Source organism: Aulonocara sp. 'chitande type north' Nkhata Bay, linkage group LG7 (assembly GCF_057382095.1).
Source record: "Aulonocara sp. 'chitande type north' Nkhata Bay isolate Kocher_YH1m ecotype deep benthic linkage group LG7, A_spYH_male_GT1.1, whole genome shotgun sequence".
NCBI lineage: Eukaryota > Metazoa > Chordata > Actinopteri > Cichliformes > Cichlidae > Aulonocara > Aulonocara sp. 'chitande type north' Nkhata Bay.
Window position 1 is genome coordinate 63,168,359 of NC_141350.1, and position 24,815 is coordinate 63,193,173.

Here is a 24,815-nt window from a genome sequence, read left to right on the forward strand (position 1 = left end):
GTCTACAGTACATAAGCAGCAACCAGACTAATGAGAATCCAAACATGTGTGGTCAGCTGCTTCATGCTCTTGTGGGGCCATATGCTCTTTCCGCCATCATCCTCACAGGGAACATAAAGTTAACGAGAGGCTTGTTAGTACGTGTTAATTGGACTGTGTGTTCACTAATTGATTTTTGGTTAATTAGGGTTGGGGTATTTAGTGCTAATTGTTATTTGAACTGTTATTTCTGTTAATTTAATAGGTGTAAACACAGTCAAACCAGAGTGTCCCGAGTTGTAATTGCCTCCAACAACAGCAGCAGCAGAAACAACATGGTGTAGACCAAAGGTGCCTCCACAATTAGAGCTCCTCTGAGACATGCCACACTGATTGGCTATGATGCTAATTAATGTTAATTAGCATGTTCCCAGCCTTTTTAATGGGCAACAGCGCTCTTGGTCCTTACTTATCCAGCTGTTTGCTGTGAATGCATGATTTACTGTGAATAATGTTTCCAGTAAAAGACATTCAACACATACCGATGTCCTGTTTGTGTGGTTTGATGAGTCAGTGTTGTGTCAGTGAGGCTGCAGAAACTTGTAGTGTATCTAAAGTCTTTGTATACAATATTTTGAAAACAACTGATAACCCTGTAATTTAATGAAATTACAAGAGATTGGAAATGTTGGATTTTTACACTGGTGACATCAGAGCCTTTTTAAAATTACTTAAATCACATGCAACTGTGTGATAAAATAAAATCTTACCAACGTAGCAGTAGTAGTATTGTATATTTGTCACTTAGAAAGGCTATCTTATCTTATTTTCATCTCTTCACTTAAAAACATAAAAATACACACGTGTGAAACAAACACACAAACTCTGCAGTTTTCCATTTAAAGCACAGAAATGTTAAAATAACAATAAAGTGAAGAATTAATGATTTGACCCAAAAAACTTTAAACTTCAAACAGCAATGTTAGAAGAAACTATACAGTTCAAAGGAATCAGTAACACATGTATATATTAAAAAGCAATTATGTTTCAGAACATTTAGACCTGCGCTAACAATAACTGTCAAACGTGTGCCACACAATGTCTCACCTAGGACAGCGAATAAAGACGACCAGCAGTTTCTACAGATTTGGTTCAGTTCGTTGTCTTTTGGGCAGACGGAGTCTCTCTGTCTTGAGGAACTGTTCGATTTTTGAGATCTGCGCCCTGAATGATTCCTGTTGATCGTCCCTCTCCTGGGAGCAGGAGAGTTCCCAGTTGGACTCTGAACTAGGTCCTGCAGCTAAGGTAGGAGCTCTGCTACACCTGATTCAAAGAAAACACTAGCATGAACTTGTTTGTAGTCAGTAATCATATTATTAATCATGTAATAATACACATTTCAAATTAAGCGATACAAATTCTCCTTACCATTAGACTGAAGTAATGCACTTAAATGAAAATGTTTAAGATAAGATAATAAGATAAAATAACCTTTATTAGCCCCGCACATGGGAAATTTGATTTGTTACAGCAGAAAGTGGACAGTGCAAAGTCACATAGCAAAAATTAGAAAAACGCTGGAATAGAATAAGATGATAAGAATACTTCTAAAACTTCTAAAATATCATTTTTAACCAAGAAAAAAAAAAAAAACCCTCTTGTTTTTTGTCAATACTTTTGTTAACTACTGAATGGGCCAAAACGTTAGTGAAGAACATTTTCATTCAGGTGTGTAGATACAAAGATAGGAGCTATGAAATTTGCCCATTATTACTTATTTACTTTGACATTTATTCTGGTTCAAATGCTGGTGTCTTCTTTCTAAAGAACAAACATACTCACTCTGCAGTGGTTTGCCATGACAGTTTGCTGCCTGTGCTGGAGGCTGGAAAAGAACAGCTTGGCGGAGGAGCTCTGCCATCCTGCATAAAAACGACGACAAACAGTAGATATCACCAAATATCCACTGTGAGAAAGCTGTGATCAGAATCAGAATCAGAATACTTTATTGATCCCTGGGGGAAATTATTTTTTGTTACAGTGCTCCATTATAAACCAACATAAACCAACATTAAGACAAGACAGACAATACGCTAACTAAGAATAGTACAATATATACATATATACACATACATAAGTCACTCATAAATAAATAGCTGGAAAAGAAACATGTGTAGTTGTAGCAGCAAACAGTGTGTTAAGTGGATGCGTTGTACAGGGAGATGGCCACAGGCAGGAATGATTTCCTGTGTCGTTCAGTGGTGCTTTTCGGTAATCTCAGTCTCTCACTGAACGAGCTCCTGTGACTGACCAGCATGTCATGGAGTGGGTGGGAGGTGTTATCCAACATTGTCTTTATCTTGGACAGCATCCGCCTCTCCGACACCACCTTGAGGGAGTCCAGCTCCATCCCCACAACATTACTGGCCTTACGGATTAGTTTATTGAGTCTGTTGGCATCTGCGACCCTCAGCCTGCTCCCCCAGCATGCAACAGCATAGAGGATCGCACTGGCCACAACAGACTCATAGAAAATCCTGAGCATTTTCTGGCAGATGTTGAAGGACCTCAGTCGCCTCAAAAAATAGAGACGACTCTGGCCCTTCCTGTAAAGTGCTGTGGTGTTTTTAGCCCAGTCCAGTTTATTGTCAATGTGTACTCCAAGGTATTTATAGTCCTCCACAATGTCAACACTGACCCCCTGGATTGAAACAGAGGTCAAGTGTTTCCTGGTCTTCCTGAAGTCCACGATCAGTTCCTTGGTCTTTGCCACGTTGAGCTGCAGATGATTCTGCTCAAACAACGTGATAAAGGAGTCGACCACAGCCCGGTACTCTGTCTCATCATCCCTGCTGATGATTGTGGTCACACAAAGTTTGTGTTTCATATTTATTATTCTATAATATAATAGTTTGAGATAATACAGTAAATAAGAAACACAAAGATTCTTCTATAGGATTTGGACTATTACTGGCAGATAAATCAAATGTATGAAAAGAGTGAGTATTCATAGTGTTCAACCTTCTCCTTCAGTTCTCTGTGGCATGCTTCTAGGCCAAATCCTGAGTGATCGCAATCTAGTCCTGATAAAGTGATAAAGTGGAATATCAAATGAACAATGTGGATTCACAACCCAGTAACTCCCCTGATCTGCAATCTATGGCCAATTCTGAAAATCAAGCGGACAAGCAGAAGCCCACAGACTGTGATCAACCTGGTGCACCTATAAGGCAGAAATCTATCACCACCATTTGGTCTTTTTTTGGTACAAAAATGTCAGTTCAATGCTTAATTCCTTCATAAGAAAAGAAAAGACAGATAAACAAATTCAGGGCAGACAATAAGCAGCAACAACTGATATTTGTATCTGTATCCAGCCCAGAGAGAGCAGCCAGAACTCTTCGCTTTGGTCTTCTTTACAATTTGTTAAACTATCAGATGAGTTTGTTTTTTCCCCTCATACTCGAGTCATGCTGCAGCCCATCTCCCTCAACTGCGAGCACCTGGATTGTATAAAACACAGAGTGACAGTGCGGTGATGGTGACAAAAGAGTTTGGGAGCGTGTGAGAGAGAAAAAGTGAAACAGAATTAAAAAAAAGTGAAACAGCAAGAGGGTGGAGAAGGTGAGTGAGGGACAAATGATGAAGTGAGAGAGGAAGACAGAGCGAGAGTGGAGACCAGAGACTGAGTGAGTGAGAGAGGCGAGGTACCCAGGCATCATTAGGTACTTTTTCTTCCACAGGTCATTTGTTCTCTGTCTGTCTGGCTGTCTATGAGCTCAACATACATCAAGCCACATCCATTCGGTCAACACCTGACCGAACATTAATCAAAGAGCAGGAAAGTTTGAAACCTCTGAAATCTTTGTCAGATATTCTGCGTACTCTGTTAAACAAGTTCTCCTACATTCTAAATGTCCAGGACCACAAAAATGTTGAAAGAGCATTTTAATATCTAGTTCCTCTGAGGACATGTCAGGCTGTTGTAACGGGCATATTCATTCAAGCTCCAGCTCAAATTTCCCATGGGCTCCGCTCAGACACATTCTATAAAATGATGAAGCTCTGAATCTGTGGAACAGCAATGACCTCGACAGAGAAAACCCTTTTATAACGGTCATTCTGATGTCCTCTGAGGGGGGGGCACGCATTTCTATGTGAACACGACACTGTGGCCATTTCCTGCTGCTCAACATCAACTTGTACTAGAGAACACGATTAAAGCTTCACTGTGATGAAATGTACTTGGACACGGGCTTCAGCAGCTGAAATTAAATTTTCCAAAGTGCAGCTCGCACAGTGAGGACTCATCAATAAAGCTCTCAAATGTAAAGGTATGTAAATCATGAGCTGTGCTTTATCACTTGACTAGTGTTTTACAAGCTATTTTAAAATAACTTCTGTGACATACATATATGATTATTAACTCTCACAGTTATAAATGAGCCACCTTCTAAAGTGTCGTACCAGCAATTCCCTACTTCTTAACAACTGACCGTATCTGCTGCTGTTCTCTCTCTGCAGGTCTCCTGCACTGCTTCCCAGAGTCCCTGCTGCTTTCTCCTCAGGGAAGGTGCGGTCCCACAGACACTGGAGGCATTCAACAGGTCTGACGCCCTCATAATCGCCAAGGGGACTAAGAGGAATGAGGTGAGATGGCAAGAACAGCAAGAAAGCAAGAATGAATGATGATTAGTAATGGTAAGAAACGCAGACGGACAATGAATTCACTGTGTAAGATGTTCCTAGTCATGCATCAGAGCAGTTTCTGTGCTCCTTAGTGAAATGATAAACCACCACCATTGTCGTGTTTGCTTTTGAGGGGCTTGGGTATTATTGTGCTGGCAGGATGTCCTGGGAATCCAGCAGTTGTATTCTGCTCAGACAGAGAAGATCCCTGGAAAAAAACACCAAGATTTTAACTGATATAAAACTAACCACAGCTTTAAAGCATTTCTACATCCGAATGTCAAAAAATTGTTACGATTACAAACTAAGATTAACTGCACTTCTCTAGGTTAGTGTAGCTAGTTAGTCCTGTATGAGCATCATATGACTTTTGAAACTGTTGTACATATTTTCATCACACAGCTTGAAAACGCTACAACCTTTTGATTCTAATACCTGGATTGGCTGGTGCGCTATGGTGACATCTGACTTTGTTCTGGAGTTTGACTTTCTTCTCTCGGGAGCGGCCCACTCAAATAATGGCCTGTAAGTCTTTTTGCTGGGCAGAGACGACTCGCCACAATCACTCAGCAGCTTCTCTCCTAACTCAGGCTGCTTGTGACCCAGACTTGTAACGAGTGGCAGCTTCGGATCTGTTTCACTTTTAGTCTTCTTTGTATCTTCTGTGTCCTTTATATGCTCACTTTTCACCTCAGAATCAAGGGTTATGGCACCCATCGTAATATTAACATTGCCATCTTTTAAGTGGGATTCTTCCATAGGTGTTTGATAGACATTCGTATCTACACTTGATTCATCTTTTCTTCTGTTCTCTACACTTGGATCACCCTTTCCTTCAACAGTTACCACAGACTTCCGCTGCCCATCTTTCTGCTCTAAGCTTTCCAGCAGCTGCTCAGGTTCTGCCAGTTTTTCACTCACAGGTACATCAAAGATTTCATCTGTTTGCGTCATATCTGAAATAACATCAGAAGGAGTACGTGTTTCTGTATGTGTCTGACATGATCCCAAGTTTTCAGCGCTGTGAAAACCATATGAGTGACCAGCTGATGCGGCATCGTCTGTCTGTGAGGTACTTGACTGCTTCAGGTGTTCAGAAAGTCCAGCAGAAAGCTCCCCTGCTTTTTTGGTGGGAGGCTGACTTAGTGATCCTGTGTCTCCGTCTGAGCTTTGGACCTCGTTTTGACACAAATTTGAAACTTCCTGTTGTTCAGAGCTAACACTTTGATGTTCTCCATCTCTTCCAGTCTCACCATGGATCTTCAAATGTTTGCATTCAGCATCCTTTTCACTGACTTTCTGACAGAGACTTTGTGTGAAGTCTGAGGGTTTACAGACATCCACAGGCGGCTCAGCGCCCATGAAGTCAATGACCTGCAGTGTGTGGCTCTTTTCAGCAGTCATATCAGTGATCGTCTGGGCTCGTATCTGTGTTTGTGGTGTCTGCACTGCTGTCTTTTCTCTCTCCTTCGCTCCATCCGCTCTATCTTTTGTTTCTGTTCCAGCATCCTTTGCTGACCCCTCACTGTCCTCTCGCCTGTTTCTTCTATCTGTTGTTTGTGCCATGGCTGTTCCTCTCTTTTCTCCAGCACGTCCTCCCTCCTTCACATCTTCTCCTTGATCGTCTTCCCTATTCCTCAGCTGTCCTGTATTTTTCTCCTCTTCTTCTCTATGGCTATTTCCTTGTTTCCCGGTGTCCTTCTCCTCATGTTCTTTCTCATTCATTCCTGTGTCGTCTCCTTTATTTTTCATGTTTGTTGGTAAATCTGCAGATTCACCGAGAGAGCTGTAATCGGAGTTCGATGCAGTTATACTACTCGCAGAGCAACCTCTGATAAAGTGGGTATCATCATCAGACACAGAGAGAGCAGTATTAGTTAGATCTGAAAGCACATCAGGGTTGTGTTCACTTTTCGAGTTGTTAACCCCTTTGTTCAATGTTATGGCCTCTGTGGCTCCTGTCCCAGAAAAAGTACACGAGCTGAAATTCATGGTAAGTGGACAACTGGGCATTTTTAGGTGGCTTAAAGGCTCTTTTATTGTTTGTGACTGTTGTTTTGGGACTTTTTGACCTAAAAGAGAATAAAACGCGCATGAGAAAAAATAAGAAAATGACTGTCTCATAGTGTCTTAGAACATATTTATCGTCTGTATGTTTATATTTAGTGTGCTGACCTTCAGTTTCTGCAGTGGCAAGTATCTTAGTTCCAGTTGCTGTGTCCTCTAAACGGTCTGGAATTTTGGCCTGAGAGGAGACCGAGTGCTGCAGACTGCCAAAGCCGGGAAGCTTAGATCTGGAGATGCGTTCACTTACAGATTCCTCGCCTCTAACTTCCTCCACAGAGGTGGGATGGGTAGAAACACTGAGTGTCTGGCTGCTGTCTCTTACCTGTGCAAAGAAAAATAAACATGCATGCATTCACATGACAGTTTCTCTTATAAACTCACCTACTATACATCAGCTACACCTGCTGTTATTAACATTATTCCCATAGCTGTAAATCAGAATATTATGAAAAATATTATAGTGAGCTCTGTTCCTGGTTTCTTTATCCCTGAATGTTCAAGTGCTGACTCTGGTCTGTTTTGAAAGGTTTGTCTAATAAATGAGAGGACCGCTTTGCAGTTCTTAACGTTCTGCAAGTCAGCACATGTATTTCACTTTCTGTCAAAACTGCTGAAAACACAACCTGTTAATTTTTCATTTTAGTTATTTTTCATTTTTAATATAATCATCCAACACTGCAACAGTACAGATATTGGTAGAAAAAAGTGAAGGTCCCCTGTAAATACTTTAAACTTATCAATTGAGTAGTACAAAGTCTGCGTGATGAGTTTTTCCATGTAAAAACAGAGTTGTAGAAAAGTGTTTATTGTGTTCTGTTAAGAGAAACTCTCTTCTTCTTCATCTCACCCTATCCCTAGCATCCTCTACTGTCACACCAACATCCATGAATCTTCTTTTCCTCTTTTCCTCCTGCCTGCCAGCCCCATATTTAGCATCCTTTGCCCAGTGTATCCACTATCTCTCCCCTGTACGTGTCCAACCGTCAGCCTTGCCGCTATAACTCTGCCTCCGAAACACTGAACCTGAGCTGTCTCTCTGATGTACTCAAATCAAGTAAAGTTCGTCTCTACAGGACATTTAAAAACAACAGCTGTTGAACAAAGTGCTATATATCTAAAATGATCAAATCAAATAAAACACAGGAGAAAAATGACAGAGTTAAATGAAATATAAAGCTGTGTAAAAACAGCACAAATGAAAGTACTTCAAACTCATTCTGATTTAAAAGCCAAAAAATACATACGGGGTTTGAAAGCATCTAATACTGGAGATGTCCTGATGTTAGGGACAATTTGCTCCACAGACCTGATCCCCTTTGTGCTTTAATCTGGAGCTCGGCCTCTTGTCCTTTTTCAGCACCACTGTCTCTATAGCAGCAGGTCTCACCGCCATCTTGCAAACCTTCCCTTTCACTCTTGCTTTCACAAATCACCCAAGACACTCATCTCCAACAACTGTACCCTGCCTACACTCTCTTCTTCACATTACTTGTGCACTGCCCATTGCTTTGAATGGTTAACCCCAGGCATTTAAATTCATCCACCATCACTGCTTCTTCTCCTTGGAGCATCCCTGTTACATCTGCTTGTTTTTACGAACTTTTATTTCTCTTCTCTCCAGAGCATACCTCCACCTCTCCAGGCTCTCTTTCATCTGTTCACTACTTCCGCTACAAATCACAGTGTCATTATTTGTCATTTGTAGCCCCCCGTACCCATCTTTCACTCCTGCCTCACATGACACGTGTAATCCCCTACATGTGTTTTTGGATACATACCTCCATTTCATGTATGTGCTGTTCATGTGATTTGGCCTGTAAGGACAGCTCAGCGTGTTTCTGATGAAGATCATCATAAGCCTCTTTCAGTGCTTGAAGGGCTTCTTGCTGTGTCTTGAGGTGATCCAGAAACTTCGTCTTCTGTTTACCCACACAGACAAATGAAAGATGTGATTTTAAATGAGCTTGTATGATTTTCTGGCATCTTCCCATATACACATTAAGTCTGCTATAGAAGAGTCCAGCCTGACGGACACTGTAAATATGTGCTACTATCATCACAATGCCTTCTCCCACAGCACAGTTTTTCTTCTACCTCTTTGTCCCAGCTGGTCTTGGAAGCAGCATAGCTCTCCATCAGTTGGGCCACCTTGTCTTCCATTGCCTTGCTTTGCTCTCCCATCACCTCATGTTCCTGTTTAAGGGCCTGCAGTAAAATTAATCGCCCATGTGGTTTTAGTGCAATACTAAATTTTTATGTGTTTATTTAATGTGAACAGGGGGTTCTAAACAGGGCAGGCAGAGAGAGGACTTCTTGCTAATACAAATCAGTTGGCTTGTGTCATTTTGATAATGATTTTAATAAATTAATGAATAGGTGAATTAAAATGAGAGGGGGTGGTATAGAGAGAAGAAAAGAGAACAATAAACTTTAAAGCTATAAATGCAGAATAAACACACTATCATTCAGTTGTGGAGCCGACTATATTCACACATATACATGCTGTGATATACAACATCCCATTCATCAAGTTTATGGGAAGGAACAATGGTTGTCATTCATTTTGGTCTTTGCATAAATTTACTCTATAATCATTTAAATAGACCCTGAAAAATTTCTGATCTGTGTGGGACCAATGGGTGGTGCAGGGTTTTATCTGGAGACATAAATCACATTTTCTATCAGCCAAAACTCCAACGTGCATGAAAAGGAGGTTTCTACAAAGGTGAAGTGGGATAACAGACATGTCATTACTATAAGTTTGGCATTTATTTTTGTTTTTGCACACAAAAACCAATTAAAGTATTCTAACATAAAAGGACTGAAATCGCACTAACTTTAAAGTCCAGAGTCTGTAAGGATAAATTTCATTCGCCCCCAATTTTTTGTTAAATGTGGCTTAAATGTATGACTGTAATTTGTAAGAATCAACAAGATAAATTCTTCTATTTCTTCCTTATTATTGATAAACAAAGACACACCTGGAGCTAATTTTTTCTCTCCTGTAGGCAAAAAAAACTTTGTTATTATTAAATCAATTTTGCTTACCAGTGATGCTTACCAATATTTGTACTACATACAGTATATAATAATAATAATAATAATAATGGATACTTTATTGATCCCCATGGGGAAATTACTTGTTTTTCTCTGCATTTGACCCATTCACTCAGTGAAGCAGTGGGCAGCCCACTAAGCAGGCGCCCGGGGAGCAGTGTGTAGGGACGGTACCTTGCTCAGGGGTACCTCAGGGTAGCCATTAAGTGGATTCGAACCGCCGACCTTCCGATCATGGGGCGACCACTTTACCTACTGAGCTATCCCTGCCCCCATAATTACATAATTATCCAATAATTATCCAATCTAACACATTAATAAACAAGAAGCACTCCAAAATGTAGCTCTCTCTCTGGGCACTATTTACTTAGCATGACGAAAGTTTCGGCCTGTCTCAGCAATGCAAAGCCCCCAGCATCCAACATCACCATGGAGGAGAGGAAGACACTCACATCACTTAGTGATGACAACAACATTATCATCCTTGCAGCAGACAAGGGTCGGTGCACAGTATTGCTAAACCAGAAAGACTATCATGAGAAGATTTTGTCACTACTCAGTGATGAAAATACTTATAAGCCCCTGAAACGAGACCCAGGAAGTGGCTACAGGAAGAGGGTGATAGACTGTCTGAAGCAGTGAGAACAAGACAAGGCTATCGACCGGACCTCATACCACAGGCTGTACCCAGGGGAATCTACACCAAGTCTGTATGGTTTACCGAAAATACATAAACAGGGTGCACCTTTAAGACCGATTGTCTGTATGATCAACTCTGTCACCTATAACATCTCCAAGTTTCTGGCTTCGATCCTCAACCCGCTGGTGGGCAGCTCTGAACACCACATCCAGAACACCCTGGATTTTGTTGAGAAGGTGAGAGATGTCATTATGGAGGCAGATGAAACCATGGTCTCGTACGACGTTACATCTCTCTTCACTTGCATCCCAGTCACGAAAGCGTTGGAGGTAGTCCGTAAGAGATTAGGATGACCCCAACCTCAGCAACAGGACCACTCTCAGCATCGACCAAGTGTGTTTGAACTGTGTCTTCATTCCACCTACTTCACATACAAGGGTCAGTTCTACAGGCAGAAACATGGGTGTGCCATGGGCTCCTCAGTTTCACCCATCGTGGCTAATTTATACATGGAAGAAGTGGAAAAAAGGGCTTTGCTATCCTACCCTGGAACACCACCAAGCCATTGGTTCAGATATGTTGATGACACCTGGGTGAAAATCAAATCTCAGGACGTACCACATTTCACGGATCACGTTAACTCGGTGGACCGACACATCAAATTCACCAGGGAGGATATGAAAAGTGGCAGGTTAGCCTTCTTAGACTGTGAGATTTCCATCAGTAATGGGGGCCATCTAAAAGCTGACGTGTACCGTAAACCTACACCAGTATTTAAGGTTTGACTCTCATCATCCACTGGAGCACAAACTGGGTGTCATCAGGACGCTACAACACAGAGTGAACACCATCCCCACTGACACAGCGGCCAGGGAGGCAGAAGAACAGCCCAAGCGAAAACCTGTAGTGATCCCATATGTGTCAGGAGTATCGGAGCAGTTGAGACGCATTTTTTCTAAACGCCGGGTCTCTGTGGCTTTTAAACGCCAAAACACGCTGCGCCAAAAACTGGTCCACCCCAAGGATCGGCTCCCCCGACACAAACAGAGTAACATAGTGTACGCTGTTAAGTGCCAGGAGGATTCCCGGGATATATACATCGGGGAAACCAAACAACCTCTGGAGAAGCGGATGGCACAACACAGAAGAGCCACCTCGTCTGGCCAGGACTCTGCAGTCTGTTTACACCTACAGGCCAGTGGACACTCTTTCAAGGATGAGGATGTACACATCCTGGACAGGGAGGAACGCTGGTTTGAGGGCGGAGTCAAGGAGGCCATTTACGTGAAAAGGGAAAGACCATCTCTGAATCGAGGAGGGGGCCTAAGGGTACATCTGTCACCATCTTACATGTTGTGATTGCAGCCATTCCCCAACTCTCTGTGAATGGTACTCATGGCCATTGATCAGTGGTCTTTGATCAGTGGGTTTTGGTCAGTGGTTGTTGATCAATGGTCATGAGAATTTGCATAATTATGATTAAGGAACTGACCTCCCAGCCCATTGTTCCTTCAGTGGGCTGGTTTCAGTCATTATGCAAATGTACTGTTTATAAGATTGGAAACTTGCAGTCAGCTGAGACTGAAGAAGTCACTTGGATGAGTAACGAAACGTTTCTCCCACAAAACGCTACGTCCAGATGAACAGAATCAACTTTTGGAGATTAGCATGACAGAATGGGGTGTAAACTCCACTCTACACCCCTACAGAGTTTCACCAGAATTCATTCTAAAGTTTTCAAGCTATTGTATTTACAGACAGAATGACATGCACACAAATGCCTTCAAACCAGAAACTCCTTGGTGGAGGTAATTTCAAGCCGGGCACTCAGATACGCATATTAGCTGTTTTCTCTCTTTTGATCTGTTAAAGTAAACTTCACATGCGTTTCATCATCGGGGATTGTAATTTAGGTCTGCAGAGACACAACAGACAGATCACACGCAACTGCAATGAGATGCTCAAAGCAAACAGACAAAAAACAGTTGCCCTTGAAAATAATAATAAAGCTGAATGAGAGTTTGGTGTGCAGGAGGAACTGAAGAACACATCAAACTGGAACTGTCCAGAACACCTAGAAACTTTTTCTCCATCTTACCATCACATGAAGATAAGGAACTTTGGTGGGAATTTAGTGCAGAATACAGGTAAGTGAGAAGTACTTTTCACTTGCCTGTATTCTGTAAAGTGACTTTTCAAATGAGCTCATTATTATAACGCGAATGCAAAAAGAACCAAGTTTTTTTTTAGACTGATCCACTTTTTGAATGACAGCAATTGTAAGGGGACTGAGTTATTTTTAAAATGCACTACATGTGAACCCCCACAGATGTAATCTCCTTGTCTGAAAAGTGAAGCCAATTCAGAAAAAGGCTACCAAGGCATGGCAAGAGGGAAGTCTTGGCTAACATGTATACATGTGAAGAGTTACATCCACAAAATAGTACAGGATGAAATACTCTGACCTCGCACGTCTGTCTTTGTGTCTGTAGCTCCAACTCTACTCTCCTCACTGTCTGCGTCTGACTCAGCAACAGCTGCTGGGTGTGCTGCAGAGACCGTATCACCTCCTAAACCACACACAGACACAAACACAATAATGGCGCACAAACTGACCGGGCTTGATTTTGGTTTATTTGAACCTTGACATCATAAAAAGTGGAAATACTTCAAAGGAGTTTCCAAAACAATCACGTTCACAAAATTTCACTGAAGGAAGAGACTCAACATTAAAGCTGTCTAGGTTTAGTCATGTTCCAGGTCCTTACCTGCTTTTCTGCTAGTTCAGTTGCATTTTCCTCCCTTAGCTTCTTGTTCATTTCAGTTTCCTAACCATACAAAAAAATAAATATTGTCTGTGTCAGAACTGGATTAGATTTTTCAGCATTAATCAATCGATCCATCTATCCTCTTCAGCTTATTTAAATAAGGGTTGCAGTGGAGCTGGACCTTATCCCATGTACTATGCAGCGGCAAACACTTTTGCAGGGCTAACATGCAAACTTCACACAGAATGGGATTTGAACCTGGGATCATTTGGCTGTGAATTGCTAGAATAAAACACGATTTCTGTTAATGACCATCATTTACCAGCTTCAGCTTCTGGTGCAGCTGCTGTATATGCTGCTCTCTGCCTGTGGGACTGTAGGGTTTGGCCGGTCTAACTGAAGTCATCTTGGCCTTGCTGAGCTCATTACTGACTTCATCCAACTCCTGACAGGACACCATAAGAATCACAGGATTAGTCAAGCTGATGCCTCACAAACTACTCAGGCCACTGGACAACTCAAATAATACCCTCAATATCTTCTAGTTTGAAACAACAATATATTTTAGTGGCTGATATTTAACTGATAACGCCAAATGGTACAAAGTTTAGAAGGAAAATCACAAAAATGCCTCAAACAATCTAAATGCTAGACCACTTGGCCCCATACCTTCTTTAGTGACACAATGGTTGCTGCTTGTTTTTCATTAGCAGAAGTCAGTTTCTTGTTTATTCTCATGGCTTCATCAACTGGAAATTGACACATAGTGCAGCATGAAACATACACAGCTTATACATGAGGGCAAACAGGAAGGATTCCCATCTAAATCACAAATTCAATGAAAAAACTAAACAACAGGACACAGGATGAAATGGATTTCCCATTGCAGTTGGTTTACCACTAATTGTAACAGACACTAAAATAATCCCAATATTTGGCCAGAAAATGCCTCTTGGACTTAAAAATTGAGGCTGGTGTTGTGCAAAAGGTCAGTTTAAGAACACACGTCTCATTAAACATGACTACATCTGGGCTTCATTGACAAAAACTCTACCTTTAGCTGACAGGAAAAAGAGGAAAGTATGTTAGATGAGTAGACAGCAAGGTTAAAAAGTTAAAGAGCAGGAAAATAATGTGATGGATCAATCCTGCCTGGTGTCAGCAGGACAGGCTGCCTGGTGTTGGTGGTGTGGGAATATTTTCTTGGCTCACATAAAGCCTCTAGATAGCAACCCAGTGCTAAACTAAACCTCACTGCTGACCTGGGAGATGTCTTCATAGTTTACTCTTATCAAAGTGTTCCTAGAGGAGCATTTAAAGAAACATGACAGTGACCTTTGCGCATTACCCAGATCTTGACCCCAAAACAAAGACGAGGATAAAGTGAAATGAATGATGTGAAGGAAGATTTTCTCAGGAATGAATGTGCTGTTGAAAATTCTGCATGAGCAGAGACATACTACTGTATCACGTCACGATGTACCAGGATCCCTGTGAACTGTTTCCAGCACCTTATTATATTTATAACCGAGAGAATTCAGGCTATACTGGGAACAAACCAGAACCTCTTCTGCTGAAAACAACCTAATAACACTCAGTAATGACAAACTGAAGCGGCACATATGTGAAATGCGTGATCTGATTTGTGTATATAATTGTTTGCATGGGATCATTAGTAAGCCTAGAGTGATCATCATACAGAACATTAATTTATATATCTGTCTTTCTGTATCTATTACCATTCTGCTCCAGGTTGTCATGGGCCTGCTTGACCATGGCACACTGCCTGGACAAGGCACTGAATCTTTTCTCCACCTCTCCCAGTTGGCTCAGGTGGCCGTCCTTTGTCCGGCTCTGTAAGGCCAGTTTCTGTTCCTGTGGAGGGGCCACAGTTAAAACAGACAAGAAGAAATATGTTGAGGAGGACCCGGCCCGTTAATGGACACAGATCCTGGGACTGTTTGTATATCACTGAGGATGATTCTACATGTGACTGACATGTCTCTAACCTATGAGGGCCCTCGGTTTGTCAGTTTGATCCGCCCCTCACTTGTTATATCTGGTTTCAAATGATAAATGGTGACAGCAAAACTCCTTAGACTTTAAAGCCACCACCACCTGCCTGTCCCCAGCTTCTCTCCCCTCCCCCTTAAAAGTTAATTGGTCGATGAGATATGCCCATATGCAGATGTTTTACTTTTGTAGGGGTCAGATTAGCAATTTCACCCTGACTCCAGTTCTTCCTTTGCCCATTTTTTAACCCCTTATCCACCTTGGGGGCTTAAGAGAAAGACTTATCAAGTCGCCAGTTCATCACAGGGCAATACAGACACAGGTGACACACTTTCACATCCTACAGCCAAATAAGAAACACCAGTTAACGTAGCATGCAGGTCTTTGGACTGTGAGAGGAAACTAGAGCTTCTGGATGAAACAGGGAGAACAAACAAATTCACCACAGAACGACTACAGGTCACCAGGAGGTTCAAATCCAGAACGGACCCTCTATTCACCACCACGCTGCCCCTTTATTACCAGCTTGTAGCAGATTGATGGCTGTGGCTCAGCAAAAGGAGCTAGCTTATTTTGCAAAATAAAGACATACGACAGTGGAAACAGCTGTCAAGTAAAGTGAGGGTCACGCTTTGACAGAGTTAGTGCCTGCCTCTTTCAGTGAAATGTAAGAATCAAGTGGGCTCATGCTTCAGAGCGCTTTATCGCTCTTCAAACTGCCATTACAGTTTGATTGTGTGTATCAAGCTGAGCAGATTCTTTCCTTCTCCCGTTTTCTCACTCACTCCCTTCTCTTTCATTCTCACTCCCTTCAGTCAATCTGTCCGACTCTCCTTTTCGCCAGATCTCTACAACTCCCTCTCACTCTGCTGAGCCACCGGCATGCGAAGAAGGTTAAACTGAGCGAGGCCCAGTTATAAAATATTTTAATAGAGATATTTTCTCTGCTGTGCTGGCAGTTCAAAGTGTCACACACTCCCTATCCGTTACTCCTGATGAGCTCCCCCCTCTAAACCCATCCCTCCTTAGCACCATTCCCTTATCCTCCTCTTTTAATTTTACTCCCCTCCCACCAACCTTCTGTCAACAGTTTGTATAAATGGAAAAATCCTTCCTTACCAGCTCACTTGATTTCTTCTCCAAGTTGTACTTCAGCAACTGTGTGACAGAAGTAAAAGAAAATTAGCGAGCCTGTTTTTGAGAGCGGCTTCTAGAAAATAGAAATAAGTGATGTTGCAATCGTACATGACAGTTTTCAACACATCTGGAATCAAGATGGCACATTTTTAATAACAGCAGCAACTGAGTGAAATTTAAAGCAAGTCTTGCTTTTTCCAAAGTTTAAAAAAAAACCCTTCACATTTCAGCTTTGAAGCCTGTGTTGCAAAGACTTCCTTAACATGTTCAGGTAAACAAAAGCAACATAAAACATATTTAAAAAGAAATAATTTGAATCTACAATCTTTTAAAAATGCAAAAATTCTACCAACTAAAGATCATGTAATGTGACACAAAGCCCCATCTCAACATACGCTTTTGTTTCAGTACTGTAACTCTCTCTCTGCATCTGCATGTCCAAATGTTTTGTTTTGCCATCATGTCATGCAGACATCTCACTTTCAAATACACTGTCTTTACGGGCTCTGTGATTAAGTCCCTCCACGTTTATAGACTTTTGGCATAGATTGTTACACAATGAACGCCTCACTGACAGGACTCAAAGAGGCCGTCCCACCCTGGATAGGGCCACCAGATGTTTTCTCATTTTGCCAAATTGTTGTGTTTTTTTTTTTTGCTTCTTTAAACTGTATACTTACTTCCACCTACAAACAACGAATCAAACAAAAAAACACTGACTTTGTCCAAATTACGTCTTAGGCCAGGAGAAAATACAGTTTCCTTTTTTATTCTTAACATATAAAATGTAAACAACAACAAAATATTTTGCCCCAAAATACAGAAAAAAATAGTCCTAAAGGTAAAGTTTGGGGGCAATAATACCCCATTTATCATTTGCATGAATTTAAACATTACTATGAATATGAAAAAAAAATTTCTACTAGAATTAAAATAGCTGGTGTATGAATCTTTTTATATTTCACATTACTTGAACTATACAACACCAGTGGTGTGCAGATAAGTCAAGGTACATGGCAATTAAATCACTTCAGTGCCACCTGTCACTTGTGTGATAATGTGTTAAATTAAAGAATCCACCAGACCGTGTCACAAGATTGAACACAAACGGGCTTCATTTTATCCAAACACAGCAGTCAGAGTCTCCCAGATAGAATATCAAAAACGGTCTCTATTGTCTCTGTAACACGGCTGGGTTGTTAAAGTGCGTTGGACCGTGAGTACGATCGTTTATCACCTCTGTGGTGTCAAGTCTGAAGATGAGCAGAGGGGAGCCGGAGCGGGCCAGGCTCATGCACCAGAACCCTTGACTCTGATCGAGCATGCCTTTTCTTTATTTACTTGTCTCTCTGAACAGTTTAACGATTAAACTGTGTTATCTTGCTTATTTTTAATAAAGAAGGGATAAAAGGTGCTGATGGTGTGCATGTTACAATAAAACAGAGATAGAGAAGAAAGAAGAATGTTGAACAACTCAGTACCTGCAGTGACTTTAGCTCTTCCTTTAAGTTGTTAATCTCCTTGTCTTTTAACTCAGCAATGACCTGATATTTCCCCTGAAATGTTAAATTCATTTTGAGTGTCAAAAAAGCAATAAAAGCCCAAAGCACAGCACAAAAGAATTCACTCCGAGGGCCAAAACTGTGCAACTGAGATGAGTAAATTTACTTCTCCTCTAAAGACATTTATTGAATAAAATGCTCTATCGTGGGGATGTTTGGGGGAATAAGAGTTCTGTACCTTTTCCTCCTCTGTGTTTCTTAATTTGGCCTGAAACTTGAGAAAAGATAATAAATTATTTGGAAAGGTTTTAATACATTGTTAAAAGTCTTGTTTAGAAATGAAAATGGAGGAATAAAAACCACACCTGTTTCTTAAGATTTGTGAGTGACTCAGTGTGTTGCTTTGTCACAGATTCAATTCGATGCTGTAGGGATTCCTGCAAATGAAAGGGAAGACGGAAGAAAGTTACTGATGATCTCATCTATTCTTTGATATTACTTGTTAAATAAAGCTGTACCTTCTCCCATTCCATCTCCTGCTTCTCCAACACCAGCTTACTGATCTGATCCTCAAAGCGGGTTTCTGCATCCTAAACCAAAAAAACTGACTCTCAGGCATCAGTAAGTTCACAATTAGACAAGCAACCAGGAAACACCTGATAAGAACATTTAAACGGGAAAGCTGTGACTAAGAAGGTGTGATTCAGTCTGAAAATCTTCATCTTTTTCACTCTGTGGGCCAGTGGAGTTGAGCCAAAACTGCAAAGTGCTTTAAGTTTCTTTGGTTCAGTCCTGCGTATCTTTTGTGGAAGCAGTCAGTGACGGGGGAACATTAGAAGGGAGGTGATATTTGTGGAAAACCATCCCTATCCTCCCTCTTCTCTTGGAGAAGGCAGGTAAAAGTCAAGTGCTCACTATATCCAGGGGACTTTTTTATGTGCACGTGGGAGCCGGTTAACTCAGCGAGCTTATTTTATAAGTTCCTATTAAAGTATGCTACCAGCGTGGCACAAAAAAAAGAAAAAAGGAGTACACAGGAGATAAAGCTGTTATTTTTCCACCAGGGAATAATTGCTGTGTGTATGTGTGAGTGCATGTGTTAAATGCACAGCAAAGCCTTTCTAAGATCAGTAATCCATGTAAATTAAAACAGGTAACTGTGTATCAAGAGAAGGCCGAAAAGCCATGTTGCACAATCTCATCTATAGCTTTTCATCTTTTTACCATTTTTACTGCTGTTCTGAATGGTCACCTTTTATTGGGCGTTAAAAAACAAAAAATGGCATTTGGAAGTTTGTGGGAATAAAAATTTGAGTTGGAAAAAGTTTGACACTGTTTCCAGATCACACTAAATCTCATATCACATGCATTTCATGTAATGTGACATTTCATCTTACTCGCAGTTCTTCCCCATTTATGACTCATCTTCACCAACTAAAGCCGCTGGTTACACCGCTTTAAAAAAAAGAAAGTGCTGGAATTTGACCTGCTCAGGAATGTCCGGCTCCATCATGACATCCTCTTGCCTCTCAACCTTCCCACCCCCGTGAACGACACAACTACAAAGTGCTACTTTGATAACGGCAGTGCCTGAGGAGGAACAGACTGATATATCATCTAATGTCTGTGTCTGAGTTAACATGACTATAACAATAAAAGCTCAACGACCAACATCCCATTTTTGCTCCTCTAACCTTTAAGCACACTCGGATTTAAAGTACTTGCTGGAGGGGAGAAAGCTTTATTCTTTTTGTTAGTTCTTTACAAACAAATTGACTTTGTGCTCATTGGTTAAGGGCTAATAGGCTTATATGACCCCCTCCCCTCTTTCTTGACATAATGTGCATCATATCCAGCAGGGTTAAATCCACGTAGCCAAAGGGGCACTTAGCTTTCTCTATGAATGCTCTAATACCAACATAACCAATATATTTGTGAAATTACACTGCTCTTCAGCCAAACAGAGTCATTAGTGTCTCAGTTCTACTCAGGAAATGGTGATATAATACAGAGGAATAGAGGAAGTGAGCAATACTAGAGACAATACACATAACAAGGCACCTCAAAGTTCAAACAGCTCTCATGTCAGCCAATTCCGAACCTAAACGAGCACAGCGTAATTCCCAGAAAGCCGCTGCTAATAATGACCAGTGTTGACACAGAGCATGTGCTCACGCATCTGCTTATAAATCTTTGCTTTTAGTATTGTTTGAAATTATGCATAAGTCAGTATCGTGTATCATTCTAGTACCAACCAGCTCAGATATTATTTAAATAAAATAGCTTCACTGCACTAATTTGGTAAATTGATATGAAATGTTCTGCTAATTTATGTGATCAGTATTTAAAGTATGGATGAACCTTGCTTGTAGCTGGTAGATTTTTTAAAGTTAGGAATCAGTGAACTCTGTCGCTAAGCTGCTGTTAATTACTGCTAATAGAAGATGGAGAAAGGGATCAAGGCATGACACTCAACGCAGTACTACCACTGCCCACGAAAGGGCTACATTGGATCACTGGTCTATTATACTTGTTACAGTTTTTTTTTAAGTACTTACGTCTTTTACCACCATGGAGAAACAGAAAAATGCCACCGGAGCCATGACACAGGACGTGATTTTGATTATGAAATTAAAATAAAGTATACTTCAAGGAGATGGTACCTTAATGCCTTCACAGTAACATGGTTACAACTTCAACTTTACCCTCCGAATATGCAGCTCCTGTACGGCTTCGAGCAGATTGGTTTTGAATTCCAGCAGCTGTAGTAAGATGTTCCCCCCACTCTCCGTCTGACAGTGTGAGCTGGAAAGATTCAGCTCATGTTCCAACACATCTTCTCCAAACTGAAAAAGAAGATCGAAATCTCAAACAAAGCTAAGATTGAAACAATATCATTCATGTAAAATGTATTTTAATCTCATCTTTTGTCAAGTAAACAAACCAGCTGATGGATGTTATTTACTTTGCCTTGCACTGTCAAAATTAGTAACTTACAGTGGTGTGGGTGGGAAGTGTCTCAGACTCTGTGCTAACATCCATCGAGTCGTTTCAGGGCAGCCAAAGGTCCCACTGGGCCTCTTCTGCCTGATAATCCGGTGGGGTGGGAGTGGGGCGCATTTTGTTGGAAAGGTTAATAGAATAGACGGTTTAATAAGCAGTAACATCTCTGCCTTTCCACTTATGAGCTTATAGGCTTATAATTACTTCCTCATCTGCAATTTTTACCCCTAAATGATTTTAGTAGAAATAATAGAGAAGAACATTAAGGCCTCGTAATACTTCTCAATCACTGCAGTCTGACCTAATGGCTTTGAAATGACTGTTAGGGCTTTTTTCTTTCTTTGTTTTACACCGCTTCCATTGCGATGAGAAGATAACACCTCGATAAGCCATCCAGGTTCAAATGAACCAGCCCATCGACACTAATAGGGGTCAGAGCAATAACACTGAATGGACAAATTGCACTGTCAATGCTTTTTAAATTACCTGGGTTATTTAATTTGACCTGTGGATAGTCCTCTGCAACTGTCCCTTCAACATAACCAAGAAACTGAGTGACACACACAGACACACACTGCAAGCACACACCTACTGAAAATATAACTATTTAAGTGGGAGGTCTCCACTAGCCAATGATCTCTTAATAGAACAGACCTTTTTTCTCCCATTTAACCTGCGCTAGTATCAATCATGTTGGAGAATTAAATGATCCCTGCTAGAATTGGCTACTATCATAAACTGACATTGTGACCCCCGGCTGAGCAGGGAGGGGATTTGTGCAAGCGTGCGTTAGTGTGTCGCTCTCCTGGCGCACTATGTGCACAGCCTGAATGTGTATGTGTGAATGTGGCAGGAGGGGAGGAAACTGCAGTGTCTTTATTTGCTTTTCCTGGGATTTAGTTGAGCAGGTATTAACTACCACCTCCAAGCCATGAAGGGACAAATTAAAAGAAGTGCCGTAGCCATTAAAATGGAACATTTCTGTCAAGTAACATGAAGTTTGCATTATCTTTGTGTGAGTTATGCTGGTAACTGTTTTGTAATACAACCATAAAAGAAAGTTAAAGAAGCTCTGAATCTGTAATACATGCAATCCAAGTGTGGATACTGCCAACTACTGCAACACAACAATTTGGCTTCTTTATTTTACCTCGTCAAGTAAAAGAAATGCAGGGGTTAAACTGATAAACTCTACTTATTTTCTTTTCATGCTGGCTTACTGTCACATTGTTAATGATATGATAAAGTAAGTGACCTGTGCTTCACCTCGTGTGACCAGTAAAATGTCACGCACACCAAACTTTCTGACTTTAAAAGGGATGTTGTGTTTTTAGTCTGAAGCGGCTTGTCTTTCTTTCTAAGTTGGAAAACTAATAAGAAAAATATATTTAAACATTATCACGGGGCGACCGTGGCTCAGGGGGTTGGGAAGCGTATCTGTAACCGGAAGGTCGCCGGTTCGATCCCCGGGCTCTCTGTCCTGGTCGTTGTGTCCTTGGGCAAGACACTTTACCCTACCGCCTACTGGTGTTGGCCAGAGGGGCCGATGGCGCGGTATGCTGTCCTCCTTCCAATAAAATGGAATTTAAAAAGAATGTATCAATAATCATACCTTATTATTAAATCAACATAAGCTGTAATATACTGTGGGCTTATTTATGTGTGTGAAAAATGACGTACCCCCCGTGATTCAAGCACTTGTCAAACCTCCTTTAGCAGCAGTGGCTTAAAAGTAAAGGCCTCCTGTATGACTTTATCAGTCTCTCGCATCATTGTGGAGGAATTTTGGTGTACTCTTTCTTTGAAATGTTAGTTAACTGGATTTTGTGGGATTGGTTTATACAGTTCTTAAGGTCCCAGCACACCATTTCAATCAGACTGAGTTCTACACTTAAACCCACTGACGCACCTTGATTCTTTTCTTTTTCACTCATTCTGTTGTAGAGTTGCTGCTGTGCTTGGGATCATTGTTCTGCTACATGACCCAATTTGGACCGACAGATGACCTCACCTGTGACTCTAGAATATTTTAGGTATACAGAGGATTTCATGGTTGACTAAATGAAATGAAATGCCTTTTCTAGGCACTTGCTTTCTATCTAACATTCACACTCATTCATATTCCAATGGATGCATCAGAAAGCAACTTGGGGTTAGTATCTTGCCCAAGGATATTTGGCATCCTTGGGCAAAAGGCCACCAATCTCTCAACTTGTACATGACCGGCTCTATCTCCTGAACTGCCATAATGAGGCTGCATATTATGGATAAAAACCTCCACTTTGCTCTTGTTTGTCCAAAGGACAAGACAAAAGCACATTGTCCAACAGACAAAGCCATAGTTGTTCAGTCTTTTTCTAATTGCACTGTCATGAACTTTAACACTTAGCATGCCAAGGTCGGCCTGTAGGGTCTGATATGAAGCTCTAACGTTTTATGCAGTTTCTCTGAACATTGATCTGATCTTGGGGTGAATTTGCTAGGACATCCACTCCTAAGAAGATTTCAACTGTCCTGAATGTTTTACACTTTATCACTGTAGAAAAAAGGATTATTAAAATATTTAAAAATGGCTCGATAACCCTTCCTACACTGGTGGGAAGATATAATTGCTTCTCTAAGATCATTGCTAATGTCTTTCTTCCTTGGGTCAACACCTGAATACTCCAGATGTTAATTGATCATCAGTTGTTGATGATCAATTAATAAAGTACATATGATTGGCAGTAAGGGTGTACTTAAATTTTTAGACACCACTTGCGCATTTTGGCTTAATTTTGTTAAATCAATAATGGCACTCAAAAATGTGTTATTGTTCTGTAGTTCATCTGAGTTTGTATTGATCTAATTTTAAGACCTTGGCCCTGCACTACGAAAGTTCAGAGGACCCAGGATAACTTTCTGTTTTCTGGATCCAGTTACCCTAATACTGGCAATCAGGATACACAAATCTGGTTATGTGTAAGTAAAGGTACTGTATGAATGTGATAAGCACTTTTGGCACTTTAATCAGTAAGACTAGAAGAGAGCTACTATAATAATAAAGTTTAGTCTGTTTGAAGCCAGAGAAGAAAGCTGACAGTGTAAGACTCGTCAATATCAGGTGTATCTGATGTGCCCATATTGGTGGTGTTCCTGGATTATGATAACTAATGTTGCTCTAGGTTCAACTGTACCAAAATCAGTTATCATTATCCTGATGATAACTAATAATCTGGGTATTAACAAAACACTAAGGCCCAGATATGTTGATAAACAACACAATAAATGCAGAGCATTAGTTTTTACTGTGACTGTACTGTTGTTCTAAAGGTATTTCCAGTGTTATCAAACTCCCATGCTAACAGAATAAGCACAAACTGTTTAGCCTAGCAAAAATGATTGCTAAAGCTAAAGCCACCTAGTTGTAGCTAACATGACTCTGCTGTTTAAACATACATTTCCATATTAATGCTGAAATACATATTTGTACACTAATTTAACAGAGAAATAAATTAGGCACTGCCATAAGTAAGTACTTCAAATAAAATGTTTGCTTGTTGTTGTAGCTTACCTTTAGCAATTAGCACAGCAAGCAAGATGGCGAACTACAGGAAGCGCACTGGACAGATGCTGAGAAGATTCTCAAAAATGTGAAATGTCCAAAAACTTTAAAATATATAAATACAAATTTTAATATGACAGTAGTTTTCTATAAAAATATATAATGCACAAATAAAACGCATGTATGCATAAATTAATAGAATAGAGTTCTAATAGAGATGTCCTATTTTTGCACAATAGTAATGTGACACAGGCAGATGGTCAAGATTTACTTACACCACCTGCAGGCACTCAAACGGAGAAGAAAAAAATGCATAACATTTGTTTAAATATTTAAATTAATTTGATATTTAAAATAAATGATCACTCCATCATTTAGTGCTTTTATATAAATTATTTTTTAATAAAGTGTTGATA

General features: G+C 40.7%; 1 protein-coding gene across 4 annotated transcripts; it reads right to left on the reverse strand.

Moving 5' to 3' along the window:
* Window positions 1–623: 623 nt before the first annotated feature.
* On the reverse strand, window positions 624–24,757 carry ccdc73 (coiled-coil domain containing 73). Of its 4 annotated transcripts, none has more exons than XM_086301896.1 (21): window positions 24,409–24,757; window positions 20,850–20,939; window positions 20,558–20,698; window positions 18,371–18,442; window positions 18,218–18,289; window positions 18,091–18,120; window positions 17,832–17,906; window positions 16,333–16,371; window positions 14,940–15,075; window positions 13,870–13,949; window positions 13,523–13,645; window positions 13,201–13,260; window positions 12,898–13,002; window positions 8,830–8,940; window positions 8,514–8,654; window positions 6,844–7,057; window positions 5,104–6,740; window positions 4,780–4,876; window positions 4,476–4,615; window positions 1,822–1,901; window positions 624–1,302 (listed from the first exon to the last, which is right to left on the reverse strand). In XM_086301896.1, exons 2-21 carry the CDS (start codon window positions 20,892–20,894, stop codon window positions 1,119–1,121), a joined length of 3,582 nt encoding a protein of 1,193 aa, XP_086158022.1. In that variant the 5' UTR covers window positions 20,895–20,939; window positions 24,409–24,757; the 3' UTR covers window positions 624–1,118. The 4 variants fall into 4 exon arrangements, with proteins under 4 accessions (XP_086158022.1, XP_086158019.1, XP_086158020.1 ...); XM_086301893.1 differs by having other exon boundaries at window positions 18,091–18,126; window positions 24,409–24,756; XM_086301894.1 differs by lacking the exon at window positions 24,409–24,757 and adding an exon at window positions 22,765–22,874 and having other exon boundaries at window positions 18,091–18,126.
* Window positions 24,758–24,815: the final 58 nt, after the last annotated feature.